Below are 17,328 nucleotides of genomic sequence, written 5' to 3'. Positions count from 1 at the left end.
TCAAAAATCATGAGTAAGGAAAAAAAAATAGAAAAGGGAGACAAAAGTTGATCCAAGGCTTTTGCTTTTGGCAAAAAGCGCAATAGAACATATACATAAGCAAAATTATTTCATAATATTTTATCTTATTTGTCACACTTAAGTTTTTTATCTTTATTTTTTTATGCACAAAAAAATATTTTTTAATTAAAAAATGTTGACTCCGCAAGCCACGTAGAAATTTACAGAAAATTTCATAAAACCGTAAAAGAACAACAAGAGTAATTTTGTTAGGGGTTAAATAAGTTTTTCGTCCCTATATATATAACTGATTTTGATTTTAGTCCTTGTAAAATAAAATAAGTTATTTTCATCGTTATAATTTTTTTGTTTTGTTTTCCGTCCTTAACAAAAATAATTTTGATGTGTTCTTGACATTTTTTTAACATAACATGAACATACAAAATTTAAACATAATAAATAGACATAATATGAACATAAAAGACTCATAATCTCGACATTCATATTAACATAAATTGGTCGTTAGGGATTGAAAATAAAATAAAATTTTTTGTGAGAACGAAAAACATTCTGTTTAGTTTTTTAGGGACTAAAATAAAATTTGCTATTTTTTAGGGACGAAAAACTTATTTAACTCTAGTTTAAATCCCTTGTGAATGGAGATGCTTCTGTTTTTTTTTTTTAAAGCAAAATGGAGATGTTCTTTATTATGCTGTTAACGTGAAACAGAACATGCCCTCATGATGTTATATCAATAAACTTGCTCGTTTTCGTACTTATTATTTCCCCTGCGTCCATTCATCAATTCATGTTATCCATTCCATCATGTTATAATATCCATTCATATTATCCACTTATCCTATCCATGTTATAATATTCCAAAGGCAAATTAAAAAAAATCAAGAAACAATGAAATTCATTCAACTCTTTTGCTTCCTTTCTCTCTCAGCGTTGTTCAACACAAAGGCACTACAAGGAGATAAACCAGAGGCAGTAGTAGACAAACAAGGTAACCCTCTTAAACCAGGTGAAGGTTACTACGTATTTCCACTTTGGGCTGACAATGGAGGCATAACATTAGGACAAACAAGAAACAAAACATGCCCTCTTGATGTTATCCGTAACCCTGAAGCCATTGGCTCGCCAGTTTATTTCTATGAATATGAACATGATTACATTCCAACTCTCACTGATCTCACCGTTGAGATTCCAATATTGGGTAGTCCTTGCAGTGAGAGAAAAGTGTGGAAGATTTCAAAAGAGGGAACTAGAGCTAGGTTTTGGTTTGTGAGCACCGGTGGTTTTCCTGGGAACCTTTTTAGCCAGTTTAAGATTGAGAGGCTTGAGGGAGAACATGCTTATGAGATTTATAGCTTTCTGTACTGTCCTTCTGTTCCTGGTACTCTTTGTGCTCCTGTTGGAACTTTTGTAGATACTGATGGAACTAAAGTTATGGCTCTTGGTGCTGGTATTGAAGAACCTTATTATGTTAGATTTCAGAAGGCTTCCACTTTTACTCAGAACAAGAATCAAGATTTCAGCGGTGTCTAGTTTGGCACATTGTATTTGTGGTTAGAGAGTACTTGTTATGTTTTAAGATTTGCCACCCTTTCTTGTCATAAGTGAAATGAAATTCAACCTTTATGTCTAATATCTGTCTCAAATTTATCTGTGTTCTATTTTTTTCCTACACTTTTATTAGTTGTTTCTAATTGTTGGATTTATGAACAAGTTCTTATGAAAAATTTATTCTTTTTCGCACACAATTCCCAGCAAACAATGAATAGTGTTATTTGTTTTAGGTCTTTTGCCACAGGTATACATGTCATATTGTTGAATTAGTTTTTAATTTTCTAGTTAAAATCAATCCATTTTTACCCTTTCAATTTTTTTGCACTAAAAAATATAGACGAACATGGGTTAGTCGAATATTTTTACCGAGGCCTAAGAAGATTGTGAAGATATCAAACTCAGTCAAAATTTAGAGGAAGCAGACAATTTAACAATTTACCCCTCACACTCCATATTTATAATGTATTAATCGAAGAAAGTGATATCATCGCAAGTGCATGATTTTATCGTCGTGATAAAATATCGATTCCACATATGGGATTGTGAACCTCAAGTTATTTTTTTCTCACCAAGAATGCAAAAGAAAAGAGAAAATGGTTATTTCCATTTTCTACGGTACTACTCTTGCTCTATAAGTTTATAAATTAACGACCATTTTATAGGATTACGCTGCCAACCAGTAAAAACACATCATCGTATTGTCACCTAAGCATATATTACATCCATTTTTTAAATAAATGCCGAATTCTTAGCTCTAATTTGATGTCCGTGTAAAATAATTTACATTTTCACTTTTAAGTCCATGACCACTTTTCTCAGTTGAAAAAAATCATACTTCAAAGAAATTCAAAAGCCCTTCATCTTTGCATTTTTTTTTTCAAACTTTTGTAAGAAGTTCATTCCTCTTCAAACTATATTTTTCTACATCATTCAATATAATTTATATGATTGTTGGAATCTCATGTTTATTACGATTTAATGAGATAAATGAAAAATTGTTGGTTACCTTATATGATCGCTTAGTTAAAATCTACTTTTCAATCTCAGTGCCCTAGGTTCGATATTATGACACACCAAACAAAGAAAAAATAAATAAAAAGCTTAAAACCAAACACAAGCACTGCCATACCATAATTTGTCATGTTGTATGTTGACATGCCTCGCGAATATCACAAACTTTTTTGTTGCATATATTAAATTTAATTTCTAAAACAATTTTGTTCAAGTTTTACTCCTTCCGTCCCATACTAAATGATTTTTGAATATTACACACAAATTACAAGCTATAAATTTCAGAACCTGCATGCAAAAACAGCCTCTTTGAAGCCAAATTATGGTAATATGCCACACCCCACAACTCCACAAGCAGCACCACCACCATGATTCATCACAATACCACCCTTTTTCAACGTTAGACGACCATATCCACAATACTTCTAGGAAAAGAAATTAGAGTTATGAATGTTAGAACCTTCATGCCAAAGCAACCTCTTCGAAGGCAAATTATGAGAAAAGGAAACTCCTTGGCAAATTATGAGTCATAATTTTTTATTTGTTAAACTGATTGATTCTAGATTTTATGATTAACATTTTTTTTTTTGAAGGAATGATTAACATATTTATATCTTAATTTGATACTTTATTTTGCAGACCACGGTCCTATTATTAAAGAATGTGATCAGGTAATCGAATATGTCAATTATCAATTTCTTGTGCAACCACTGCGCATTTGTGGTCATATTCTTATCCATGACGTTATGAGAACTTGAAGTTTGCACTTTTGACCATCCACAATTGCTTAACCTTTCAGTTTGTATCTCCCGAAGATTGTTTTGTTGTGTTTAAAAGTGCTTTGGTAGAAAACTAGGGAAGGACGTTTTCAAAACTTGTGAGCAATTAGGGAGGCCAAAAGAGCAACCTTATGGAAACTTTACTCCCCATTTCATTGCTCCTTTTTTAATTGGGCCTTGGCCTTCCTTTGAAGTAAGCAAGTTAAGAAAATTGCTTTTTTGGACAATCAATATTTTCTATTGACACAAATAAATGACGTTTTTACCTCCAACGACAGTTAACTACCGTTAGGCTATGCGCCGACAGTTACCAACCGCTGGCTTTCCAGCGGCAGTTAACTGTCATTGTGTTTTTGATATATGAACAGAACAATATAGAAGTTTCCAAAACTCCATTGTTATTGTTACGTTTTTTGCTTCCATAGGTGCGAATTTCACAAAGCATAAGTCATTTCAAGCCAATTTCAAGCACAAAATTAAGTAAGTTTTTTTAATCCTATTGCATTGCTATTTTGCGATTGATTTGTTAGTTTTTTTTGTTAAATTGCGATTATAGAGGTTTATTGATTTTATGATGTTCTGATAGTTTAGGTTGTTTGAATTGTTAGGTTTAGGTTAGAATTGTAGAATTGTTATGAAATTATGGTAGAATTTTTAGGATTAGATGAATTGTTGCGATTAGTTTAGGTTTGTTATGAAATTTTGTTGCTATGAATTTGTGATAGAATTGTTACGATTAGTTACGGTATAATTTTTAGGATTAGTTTAGGTTTTGATGAATTATTGTAGAATTGTTACGACATGATGTAGGTTTTGATCACCGATTTGTTTATGTAGATATGTCTCAGAATCAGAGAAACATTGAGTTGAACAAGAAGAAGGAGGGTGACGACAAGAAGAAAGAAAAATCACCGATGACATGGCACGGAATCACATGTGATGGATCCGTCAAAAAGAAGGATTCGAAGGTGCTGGTGTATAATCATTCGAGGTTGAGGAGGAGCGGGAGGACATGCTATTTTGGTCCTCAGCCAAAAGCAGGTGTCCCAGGGACTGTCGAGGACAACCCAATTGACTTGTGTTACGAGGAAGATGATATAATATAACGGGTTGTAATATCTAATTGTTTCGGATCTTTTTTTATGTTTTTTTTATGGTACATTTTCCTTGACATATTGGTACTTTGAATAAATTCGCGTTTTGAATAATTTCAATTAAAACCGCATTTGGAATAATTTCGATTAAACTCGTGTTTCGAATAAAAACTAATTAAATCTAACATGAATTCAACTAATTAAAATTGCGTAATGAATAAATAAATTCGAAAACTGAATAAATAAGATAATTATTGTTCCATTCAAAACAAAATGTATTATGCATATTCAACTATATATGTTATCACATTACATTGTATTACATTACATTCCAGAATGTACCTTCCAACTGCAACAATTATCTTATCCATGAATGGGCAAATTCAAACTTGCTAAACAGCAGAACTCCAACATCCTATCAGCATCTTGAATGATGGTATTCAAGTGTCAAAAGAATGAGGTGCATTCCTTGACACTTCAATACCAGTATTCAAGATGTTTATCGAATGTTGGATTCCTGTCGATTAACAAGTTTGAATTACCTCATTCAAAGGAAGACAATTGTTGCAGTTGGATGTTTGTACCTTCCAACTACAACAATTGTGTTACCTTTGAATGGGGTAAATTCAAACTTGCCAAGCAGCAGGACTCCAATGTTCGACCGACATTCTCATAGTTTCATTCAAAATATTAAATTCTTGTTAGGTTTGGTTTAAATGACGGTCGGTATTCAAGTGTCAAAAGAATGAGGTCCATTCATTGACACTTTAATACCTTCATTTAAACCGGCCTAACAAGAACTTAATCTTTTGACATGAACAATGGGAATGTCAGTCGAACATTGGAGTCATGCCATATGGCATGTTTGAATTACCACATTCAAAGGAAGACAATTGTGGTAGCTGGAAGGTGCGTTCATTCAGGACCTAATGACGATATTCTGGAAGAATCAAACTTTTGATGATATATTCAGTTGATCTCAGCAACGTCACCCACATATTGATCAACTGGAACATGTTGTGCTCCCAGAACATGCTCGTCACGTTTTCGTCGTTCATTAATTCCACCCAAGTGAATGATACTCTGCCCTCGTCGAGCGTTGGACGTTTATACCGAATGTGTTCCACCCTCCTTGTGTCTCTAGGGTTGATTCCTTGGTTGAATTCAGTCAGTTCATCCTTGAGACCTCTTAACGTTACACCAAGGCACCGAACCTTCAACCTCTGAGGTTCTCCGCTGTTGAATTGTGCATGAACGTCGATCCACCCGGCCATTGTTTCAAATCTACAACATAACTATATTAAAAACAAATATTCAAACCCTAAAAAATTTATAAAATTCAAAAAAATATATAAATTCAAGCAATATAACTTCATTATAACAGGTATTCATAACATATGTTAATAGCATTTCAGATCTACAAAATAATTATATTAAAAACAAAAATTCAAAATTTAATAATTAAACAACAATTAAAATTATAAACATATAAACACATATACTAACTAAAATGTATGACAATAACATAAGTGATAACTTACTTGTGATTTAGTGGAAGAAATTTTGGATGATTTGATAGAGTTTTTTTAGAGAGTGAGTGAAAATTTGAGAGAAAGATGGTGAAGGTGATGATGGAGTGAGTGAGTGTCTGGGTTATGGCTACTGACTTGAATATATCACAAACACAACGGCAGTTAACTGCCGCTGAAAAGCCATCAGTTGTTAACTGCCGGTGCATAGCCTAATGGCAGTTAACTGCCGCTGGGGATAAAAGCGTCATTTACTTGTGTCAATAGGAAGTATTCTATGCTAGAAAAACAATTTTCGCAAGTTACTCCCACATTTGAAATTGCTAAAAAAACGTATTAAGCTATAGTTAACTACATTTCGGTGGTTCAAAACTGACTTAAAAAATGATTAAATGATTATAAAAAATGTTCAACGGTAGTTATCTACTGTTGGAAAAGCCAACTGTAGTTAACCACAATTGAGTACATTTTTTAGCAATTTTAAATGTGAGAAGAGTAACTTTCTTGAAGTCATAATGCAGCAAATGGGCCAAGAAAATCATTATTCACAAGTCAACGTGATGAAGGGATACCATACCAAGTCCATTGTGGATGAAGATGCTGTTTATTTTTCTATCAACGTGTTCCACGAAGTTCCCAAAATTTCATTTTAAACTAGTACCGCGTGGCGCTCATGGCAAATATATAATATCACTAACTTAATTTTTTATACCATCACTCCATAAACATGTCCAAATTAAACCTGACATGCTTCTCTATATAAACAATCATACAATTAACTTAGAAAGACACAACATAAACATCACAATCTACAAACAATCAAAAAAAAAAAAAAAATCAAGAAACCATGAAATTCATTCAACTCTTTTGCTTCCTTTCTCTCTTAGTTTTGTTCAACACAAAGCCACTACAAGGAGCTGAACCAGAGGCAGTAGTAGACAAACAAGGTAACCCTCTTAAACCAGGTGAAGGTTACTACGTATTTCCACTTTGGGCCGACAATGGAGGCATTACATTAGGACACACAAGAAACAAAACATGCCCTCTTGATGTAATCCGTAACCCTGATGCAATCGGCACACCGGTGTATTTCTCTGCATCAGGTCTTGATTACATTCCAACTCTCACTGACCTCACCATTGAGATTCCTATTCTGGGTAGTCCTTGCAATGAACCAAAAGTGTGGAGGCTTTTAAAGGTTGGGTCTGGGTTTTGGTTTGTGAGCACTGGTGGTGCAGCTGGGGATCTTGTTAGCAAGTTCAAGATTGAGAGGCTTGCAGGTGAACATGCTTATGAGATATATAGCTTTAAGTTCTGTCCCTCTGTTCCTGGTGTTCTTTGTGCTCCTGTTGGAACTTTTGTAGATACTGATGGAACTAAAGTTATGGCTGTTGGTGATGGTATTGAAGAACCTTACTATGTTAGATTTCAGAAGGCTTCCACTTTTGCTCAGAGCAATAATCAAGATTTGAGCAGTGTGTAACTGTAGTTTTTTTAGAAATTGTGTGCTTAGTAGTGAAGTGTGATGGGTCATAATAAGGATTGCGGATCCATAATAAGCCACAAAATTGCACACAAACGGAGTACTTTTCTCTGTTTTAAGATTTGCCACTTTCTTTTTATCCTCAAAGGTGTAATGAAGTTTGACCTTATCCTTATACAATCTGTCTCAAATTTCTGTATTTTATATCTTCCCTTACACATTGTTTCTATTTCTATGATCCATCAGCAAGTCCTTTTGAAAAATTTAGACAAATATTGATCCATAACCACTTCTTCTCATCCAAATTATTATATTTTCGCCCAAATCAGACGAGGTATGTATTAAGAGTCTATTAATGGAGCAAGGGGCGGCTTGTGTCTCATGCAGGAAGTCTCCAAAAAAGGCACAAGTTGATTTCAATTATGAATGAATACTTCAATAGCAATTAGCACAACCTCATTTTGTTATTCAATCCTAACTAGCTACTTCTCATCCAAATTATTATATTTTTGTTTTGACAAAAAAATTAGTTCTACGTTATGCACTAGGGAAAAAAAAAACAAAAGCTTCTATGTTTACTTGATTGTTGTCAATGATGACAGTGACTTAGTATTATACTTTCATTGCACCGTCAAGAGTAGCTAACATGGATGGTTCCTAAAGAAAATTTATTCATTTTTCGTTTCTATTTGTATTTTATGGAGACAATTGAGGACTAAGTATACAATTTATATAAAAAATGATAGGTTATTCGAGATAACTTTATGACAAATTGCTTCGCTAGAACCTAGAAATAGCAAAGCTTTATCAATAATAAATATAAGAAATGAAATATGTCCAACACACTTTTAACTAGTCCTTAATTATCCAGTTATAATCAATCAATCCTTTCAATTACATTAGTTTTCCCCTAATGTTTGATTGAAAGAGAGGTGTGTATGTCCCTTTCATCGCTTCTTACAATTTACAAGTTAAACATGAAAATTCTATACTAAACTGAATATCTGATTGCTAATTCTTTTTTACACCACCCTCTGTTTGTTCTTGACGGTGGATTTATTGGAAGCATACGGCTAAGATGAAATATTTTTTATTAGTCTACACTCTACACGCTCACGATTAGTATTTAGTATTGAAAATCTTTTTAAAGAACTTACTAAATTTGTCTCTGTCTGATAGCTTTATGCTTTGTGATTCCAAAGACATACATACATACATACATACGCACCACATCCTTAAACGAGAGGCTCGATCAAATTTTATTTTTGATTTCTGGGTCTAGAGTAAACAAGGAACATGCATCACATTCATCATCTGAGAGCAGAACATATGGTAGGAGAGAAAGTGCAGCATAGGACCCTGATCCATAAACACCACATACATTATCAAATGACAACAGCACTTGTCAAATCAATCATAGTATAAATAAATAAGCTTAGAGGGACAAATTATGAAGTATTATTAAAATTAAAAAGAGATAGTGGACAACGTGATGGGATATCAAATTTGTAATGTAAAATCCAATTTGCATAAGAGATGCTCTGATGCCTTCAACAAACGTGTGCCACCGACGAATTAAATTCCAAATTTTGTTTATATGGAACTCATAACAACTCTATTTCCACCCATGTTATAATTTTCCAAATCGAATTAATCAAAACGCCGTGTTTCTAACGTTATACTAATAACCTCGTGTTACATTGACCCAAGTTGAAGCTTATGCATTATCAATCTCTATATAAAGAATAATGTAATTAACTTAGAAAAACACAAAACAAACATCATAAGCCACAAACAACTAGAGAAACAATGAAATTCATTCAACTATGTTTCCTAATTTCTCTCTTGGTGCTGCTCAACACAAAGGCACTACAAGGAGCTAAACCAGATAGAGTAGTAGACAGACACGGTAAGCCTCTTGAGTCAGGAAAAGGTTACTATGTATGGCAATTTTGGGCTCATGATATTGGAGGCTTAACATTGAGCTCAACAAGAAACAAAACATGTCCTCTTGATGTAATTCGTAACCCTAAAGAACTCGGCTCGCCAGTGTACTTCTCTGCACCAGGTTTTAAACACATTCCAACTCAAACTGATCTTTCCATTAAAATTCGATTTAGGAGTAGTTCATGCAACCAGTCAAAAGTGTTGAAGCTTTCAAAAGAGGGATCTGGGTTCTGGTTTTTGAGCACTGGTGGTGTAGCTGGGGATGTTGTTAGTAAGTTCAAGATTGAGAAGCTTGAAGGAGACACTGGGATTCCAATCTATATCTTTAAGTTCTGTCCTTCTGTTCCTGGTGCTTTATGTGCTCCTGTTCGAACTTTCACAGATACCGATGGAACTAAAGTTATGGCTGTTGGTGATGGTAATGATCTTGAACCTTATTATGTTAGGTTTCAGAGGGTTTCCACTTTTACTCCAAAGAATAGCATCACGTAACTCAAGTTTGTTTGTTTGTTTGTTGTGAAATGAGATGGGTTATAAATAAGCCACCGAAGTGGACAAACAGAGTACCCTCTGATTTAAGATTTGCTACTTTCCTTTGAGAATTGTTGTTCCCGCATCGCATTTCATTAGGCTGAGAAACACCAGTAAAATATGATTTTGTCCCTTCAGCCGTTAACTGTGGAGGAATTAAAAATCCGGTTGCAGTTAACTGCCGAGGAAAACATCGGTAGTTAACTGCCGAAGAAATCTGAATTTAATCATACGCAGAAACATAAACATTACCAAGATACCGGTCATTCCCACTTTTTAGTTAGTTTAGGTTACGAGAATTATGATGGACGCAAATGATTAAGTGTATAGAAATGATTATGTGTATGTTAATTATTGGATGATGTTTAGGTTATTATGGAAATGATGGACATAAATTAAATTGTAATGATGATTATATTGAATGATTTTAGGTTATGGAAATGATGTTCATTGTTGTACTTTTAATGAGTTTGATTATGTTTATGTTTAGTTTAGGTTTAATGTGTTTGATTAGGTTATGAAAATGATGTTAATTTTATTATTTTGTGTGTAGATATGGCCGATCAGGACTCCATTGATCCATCTAAGATGATTGGTGGTAGGCGTGCGATGACTCAGAGCCACCGGAGGGAGAGGCAAAGCGGTCACATCCCAAACAGGGGTAGAGGTCGGAGGGTGGATGGTTCAGGGAGTTCGCAGGAGGCTTCTCAGGCTACACAGTCTGAAGAGTCGCAGGTGGTTGACCCGAGCCAGCAGGTGGAGTACCTGAATTATCAGCATCAAGTACACCACGATGTTACGGATGATTAGCAGCAGCATATAGCAGATGATGATGACATTGCAACAGCTGCTGCCCGGAGGTGTTACCTGTGGACCCTTCCTTTCCTGGAGGATCGACAAACCTATCTTTGTTGCACTCTTATGCCAATCATGTGGCGTTGCCACTTTGGTATAATTCAGATAACATAAGTGTAATTTTTTTAAATGTTTTTTCTTTATGTTTAATTATTTTCTTTATATGTGTGTTTGTTTAATTATTATATCCACTTTTCTATGTGTTTTTTTAATTCTTTTCTTTATGTTTAATTATTTTCTTTATATTTTTTTTATTTCAACTTTTATTGTTTTCTTTATGTTTAATTATGATTTAAATTTATTTTGTTATTTGTTTTATTTAAGTTTTAAGGTTTACATGTGTTATGTTTTATTTTTGCATTTGTTAAGTTTAATTTTGTTTAGTTAAATGTTTACGTTGTTTAATGTATAAATTGTTTAAACTATGTTTATTTTTCTATTATTTCAGGTCCGTAAGCTGCGTGTGGTAAAACCGATTAATCATGGGGCTAAAATCTTGAGTCTCGGACTCCCAAACGGAAATCAGGATTGGTTTTGGGATCCGCTTTAGGAGAGTGGGTTACATGATTTGGTTTACCTGTGCTACACCATTGTGCCTCATGCCCTGCTGATGACTCTATGCGAGAGATGGCATCCCGAGACCAGCACTTTTCACGTGCCCTTGGGGGAGATGACTGTGACCTTGGATGATGTCGCATGTCTAACGCATCTTCAGATTGAGGGGCGGATGTTGAGCCATGGGAAGAAGATGCCGAAACATGAGGGAGCGGCACTACTGATGAGGCACTTGGGTGTGTCGCAGTAGGAGGCGGAGAAAATTTGTGGTACGGAGTACGACAGGTACATTAGTTACCCGAAGCTAAGGGAGCTATATACGAGGTACCTTGGTAGGGCTAACGTATTGGCGGATACGGAGGATGCAGAGGAGATGAAGGAGTTGCAAAGGGTTAGGACATTTTGCGTGAAGTCCTATCTCTTATATCTTATAGGATGCTTGTTGTTTGGTGATAGAAGCAACAAATGCATCGAGTTGGTCTATCTGACGACCATGGAGGAGGCCTACGCGGGGATGCGTAATTATTCCTGGGGATGGATGACACTCGAATACCTATACGGCGAGTTAGCTGAGGCGTGTAGGCCTTGAGACAAAGCTCTTGGGGGAAGCGTGACACTGCTGACTGTAAGAAACTTATAAATGTGAACCTTAACTTTTATTTTTTTGTTATATTTTTTGGTGCGTAATAATTTATAAATGTGATTTGTTTGGTTTGTGCATCCATGGTTTTTGGCGAATTTTCCTGGCTTTTACAGTGTTGATCCCAACACTGACTACATGGAAAACTATCTGGTTGCGGCGAGGTGGAAGCTTCAGAAGGGTACGGAGTGGGGGTCACGTATCGGTCACTGCTTGATCGTATATAGTTTGATGACGTATGCTGAAGGTCGTACGAAGAGCACAAGGAGATCCAGAATTTTGAGGAGGTTTTCTGGTATTTAGGCTGGATTATGTGAGGTGGTCGTAGGGTCTACCGTCATTTGCCCGAGAGGGTTTTGAGGCAGTACGGAGACGTCCAGACCGTCCCCAAACATCTGACGGATGTTGTAGAGCTGTCACCGCCTCAGATTGTGCAGGCATTCGTCGACTTTCGCACTCACACGCTTAAGGTGGCCGATTAGGGTGAGCAGGCAGGAAAGCAGACATGGCGGATGGCAGATGACTGTGTGTTATGGTACACTAGGGTGTCTCACCCTCAGATTTTGCCACCTCTTCCAGGAGATCTTCCGAGGTCAGCAAATGAAGAGCAAATCATTGCATAGCAGTGGGAGCGGTATTAGGCGAGAAGCTCGTCTGACACTTATGACATGGTTAGTGGCGATGTTGCCTACGCTGATGCGCAGTTAGGCCATGAGGAGGTCATGAGCATGACCCCTTAGCAGTGGTTTCAGGCCATCAGCCATCTTAGGGAGCAGATTGCGCCTGTCTTGACCAGGAGGCGAGGCCAGAGGCCGAGGAGGAGGCACCGGCATGACCAGGACCAGTAGTAGTAGTTTGTTTTTTAGGACTTGTTTTTTAGTTTTGGTATTTTGATGACATTGATTTATATATTTGTATTATGACGACATTAATTTTAATTTCATGGGATATTTTACTTTGTTTAATGGTACAAAAAAATGTTGGTTTAATTAAGTTGTGCATTTGCGCCAATATTTGTTTTGTCATTTGAACTGTTATGCATAAAAATAAAAATAAACAGGTACATATGTTGTGTTTTGTGTTTGAAACACATTACAGGTTCAGGAAATGAAGCTAGTACCTCTGTTTTGGCTTCAAGACGCTTCTGCAGTTTACTGCCGAGGAAATCCTCGGAAGTTAACTACAGCCGGTTTTCTAAAACTTCGGCAATTAACTGATGAGGGGCATTTAAGTAAATTACTTGTATGTCTCAACCAAACCAAATGTGTCAACAACAATTCTCCTTTCCTTTTCTTGCCACAAGAGTAAAATGAAGTTTAACATTTTTTACCATAGAGTCCATCTCAAATTTATCTATTTACCATTTTTTTACCACCATCTGATATTTGTTTTTAGTTCTATGATTGAAGTTGTCAAAATAGGTCTTGACTTATTCTAGTGATGAATTTAGATTGTTGATTTGCGTGGGCAAAATTTTATATGATAAGTATTTATAGAAAATTTTTAGCAATGCAAAAGTTTATATATATATATATATATATATATATATATATATATATATATATATATATATATATATATAAATAATAGTAACATCTTTATCATTGAATAAAATATTCGAGATTATAAATACTATCTTATTATATATTAAAAAAAGGGTTAATAGGCATTTACTCTCTGTAATATAGGTCACTTTTGGTTTTCCCCCTGTAAAATTTTTTTGTCAAATTTCATCATTGAATTTTTTTTTTTGTTTTAGAATACCCCCTAGGCATGCTGACTGTGCATTTTTGCTGATGTGGCACCTTTTTTTGATGACATGGCACGCTGGTTGTATATTATTTTGAGAAATTCTTGTGTGCAAACAAACATAACATGTCATCCTATACAAACAACCAATCAAAATTTTTTGTTTAATAAAATTAAAATTAAATTAAATAATAGACACGTTCTTTCCTCAACATGTTTGGAGCAGCTTTTTTTTTTCTTTTCTACCTTTTTCTTTCAACATGATCTTTCCTTCTTGTTCCCGCTTCTTAAAACTCAACCGTTTCTTTTTTTATCTCTTCATTGTATCTATCGTTCTTGTGCTCAGGATATGACTTCCATATTGATGGTTGATTTCTCCCTCATAGCAAGCACTTTCCATTAACATTTCAACAAAGGATCCACCGTCCAAATAAAAGCAAATTGTACAATTATAGCACTGTAAGTTCATTATCAACTACATTACATTACACTTTCTATTGATATTTGATATGTAGTTTTTTGATACAACATACTTGTTATGTACTTGTCTTGGCATATATTCATTTTCATTGATGAGCATCATAATATAGACATCACATACAAAACTAAATTCAAACACTCTTAACTATTCAGGATAAAAATAAGTAAACACATTAGAATCTATCTTGCTCTCCTTATCACCATCGTTTTCCTTTGGAGTCATACCAACACAATCCCCACCAATCTTCTCCTCATCAATTCTAAGACCCAACTTCAAAACAGTAGTTAATTTAGAAATAGCAAGACAAAGTCCCTAATAGGCTTTTCATTCATGTCAACTTTAGCCCTCCACCTCAAATCCTCAAAAATCACATCAAATTTTCTTTCCTAATTGTTATTAAGAAACCATACTCATTTGTCACATGGTCTACTGTACAACCTATTCTTCATACCAATGCAATTTCTATTGCCTTTTATTTAGCAAACAAACCAAGAAAAGTGCATGTATTCCATTAAAGACAGAAAACAAAGAAATTGAAAAATCCTAATGAAGGGATTACATATGCGCACAACTGTAATTGAAAGTGGGAGTTGGAGTATAATTTTCATGAAGGGATTACATGATGGCAAAAACCCAACACCAGTAATCTACATATACGTACCACGAAAAATTCAATAGAAAAGATTGAAATTTTAATCGATGGGAAGTTGCATTTAAATAAGAAAATGAGAAACAAGGATATTGTAAGAGGAAGAAGCACTAATTACCATCATGTAATTCATCAGAGTTAGAGTGGGGTTTGAAGAAAAGAAGGAAGGAAGGAAGTATATGCTACTTGGATTTTGGTTCCGCGAGAGAAGAAGAGGATAGAACGTGTCTATTATTTAATTTTAATTTTAATTTTATTAAATAAAAATTTCTGATTGGTTGTTTGTATAGGATGACGTGTTATGTTTGTTTGCACACATGAATTTCTCAATTATTTTTTTATTTTTACTTTTTTATTAGGTACACGTGGCATTTGTGATTTTTCTAAATAAAAATATGGAAAAATTATAAAAAAAATCTGGAAATATTTAAAAAAATTGTGGAAAAGATTAATATATATTGAAATTTTCAAAAAAAAATTCCAGAATATCATATTTAAAAAATTAAAAAGATTAATCATTTTTAACAAAACAAAATTTTTGAAAAAATATTATTCATATTTAAAAAAACTAAATTTTGGAAAATATTTAAATAAAACTTCTTACTTTTGAAAAAAAAATGAATTTCTTCCATTTTTTTCCAAAATTTTTTAATTTTACCGGTATTGAAAAAAAATCTGGAAATTTAATTTTTTTCTAAATATATTAATTTTTAGAAAATTTCGATATATATTAATCTTTTCCATAATTTTTTCATTATTTTTCATTTTACCAGATTTTTTATTTATATTAATTTTTCCAGATTTTTTCATAAAATTTCCATAATTTTATTACTTTTTTTTTTTTTAAGAACTTTTTTTTTTATTTAAAAAAATCACAAATGCCACGTGTACCTAATAAAAAAAATATACAGTCAGCGCGTCATGTCATCATAAAAAGGTGACACAGCATGCCACATCAGGAAAAATGCACAGTCAGCATGTCTAGGGGAATATTCTAAAACAAATTATTTTTACAATGATGGAGTCTGACAACAAAATTTTACAGTGGAGAAAATCAAAAGTGATCTATATTATAGGGGGTAAAGACCTATTAACCCTTAGAAAAATTAAAGACTTGTCAACATCTACAAATTAAAATATAGTTTTTAAATAAAAAAAAATCATTTTTGGATTGATCTAATTATTATTATTTAAAATAAATGGACCAATTTAAGAGACTATTTGAAGTGATTATAAAGGTGGATTTTTTGAACTTTTGCTTTAAGAGACTATACCCATTTAATTGTCTAGAGATGATAAAAAAAAGGTGAAGGTGATTTATATCATCTATTTGATGCATATAAACAAAAACATAGTTGCGAGAAAATCGTCTTTATCCGGTTCATCAAGAAAATACTCAACCTCACTCATCTTTAGTTAAGTTTGAATAATTTTAGCATGTCTTATTCTAAGAATACCGTCAAGAAAATATACAAAAAAATCTCAAATGATTTTTTTTTCTCTTACAAATGATGATGTCGATATACTTCAATATTCGAAGTTAAACTAGTGCTCATTTTTCTTTCATTCAACAATAAAAATCATATATTGCATAAACATAGATGGTTTCTAATGGATGATTTAAAGCTAAATGCATCACACATTATTTTAAGTTTCACGTTTGTATCATATTAATGATTTACATTTTTTAAATTTTAATATTGGTCATTTAAGTCATATAACATTTATAACATTATCCTTTTTTCATCCATCTCCATTAAACATTTTTGTGTGGCCATTTTGATGTTAAATCAAAGGCTTAACTGCAATTTTGACCTCATAAGTATCACAATCTTACAATTTGGATTCTTATAAAAAACAATAATAAATATGCCCTTTAGGTTTACCCCTTTTTGCACTTTTCGCCCCCATACCAATTTTGATTAGGTCAATTTATTCACTTAAAGTGAAGTGCCACATATGTATTGGGTCAATGCATATGTGGCACCCAATTTTGATGCTAAATGTATTCACTTAAAGTGAGGTGCCACGCATGTATTGACTTAGTCAAAATTGGTCTGGGATCAAAAGTGTAAAAGAGGGTAAACTTAGGAGGTTGATTTATTATTATTTTTATAGGGGGCCAAAATCGCAAGATTGTGATACTTAGAGACAGAAACTACAATTAAGCCTAAATCAAAAGAAACACCTATTTTTTATAGGGTCTTGCTAACCATTGTCCTTGGGGCACTGGTTAAGAAATATACAAATAGAAATTTTGTCTTGTAAATATAAGATGTTACTTTTGATAGAGTAATAATTACACAATTTTTTCATGAAAATGTACTTGTTTTGGATGCTTAACCATTGCTCTTGGAGCACTGGTTAACATTATCCTTTTTTATAAAGTATTTTTAAAGAAGAGATAAAAAATAAATAAAATTTGTTAAATCTAAACATTTACCCCTTCATGA

General features: G+C 33.6%; 3 protein-coding genes across 3 annotated transcripts; all 3 read left to right on the top strand.

Moving 5' to 3' along the window:
- Nucleotides 1-728: 728 nt before the first annotated feature.
- On the top strand, nt 729-1,651 carry LOC11432445 (kunitz-type elastase inhibitor BrEI). Its single transcript, XM_003603303.3, has one exon. It carries the CDS (start codon nt 910-912, stop codon nt 1,549-1,551), a length of 642 nt encoding a protein of 213 aa, XP_003603351.1. The 5' UTR covers nt 729-909; the 3' UTR covers nt 1,552-1,651.
- Nucleotides 1,652-6,749: 5,098 nt separating this feature from the next.
- Nucleotides 6,750-7,679, top strand: LOC25490027 (kunitz-type elastase inhibitor BrEI). The gene has a single exon (XM_013606426.3). The coding sequence runs from the start codon at nt 6,833-6,835 to the stop codon at nt 7,466-7,468; it is 636 nt and encodes a 211-aa protein (XP_013461880.1). The 5' UTR covers nt 6,750-6,832; the 3' UTR covers nt 7,469-7,679.
- Nucleotides 7,680-9,182: 1,503 nt separating this feature from the next.
- On the top strand, nt 9,183-10,330 carry LOC112420390 (kunitz trypsin inhibitor 5). Its single transcript, XM_039831829.1, has one exon. It carries the CDS (start codon nt 9,278-9,280, stop codon nt 9,905-9,907), a length of 630 nt encoding a protein of 209 aa, XP_039687763.1. The 5' UTR covers nt 9,183-9,277; the 3' UTR covers nt 9,908-10,330.
- The last annotated feature ends 6,998 nt before the right edge of the window (nt 10,331-17,328 follow it).

The sequence above is a fragment of the Medicago truncatula genome, chromosome 3 (genome assembly GCF_003473485.1).
Source record: "Medicago truncatula cultivar Jemalong A17 chromosome 3, MtrunA17r5.0-ANR, whole genome shotgun sequence".
Taxonomy (NCBI): Eukaryota; Viridiplantae; Streptophyta; class Magnoliopsida; order Fabales; family Fabaceae; genus Medicago; species Medicago truncatula.
The sequence above is the reverse complement of the archived record's forward strand: the minus strand, read 5'-3'. Positions and strand labels throughout refer to the sequence as shown.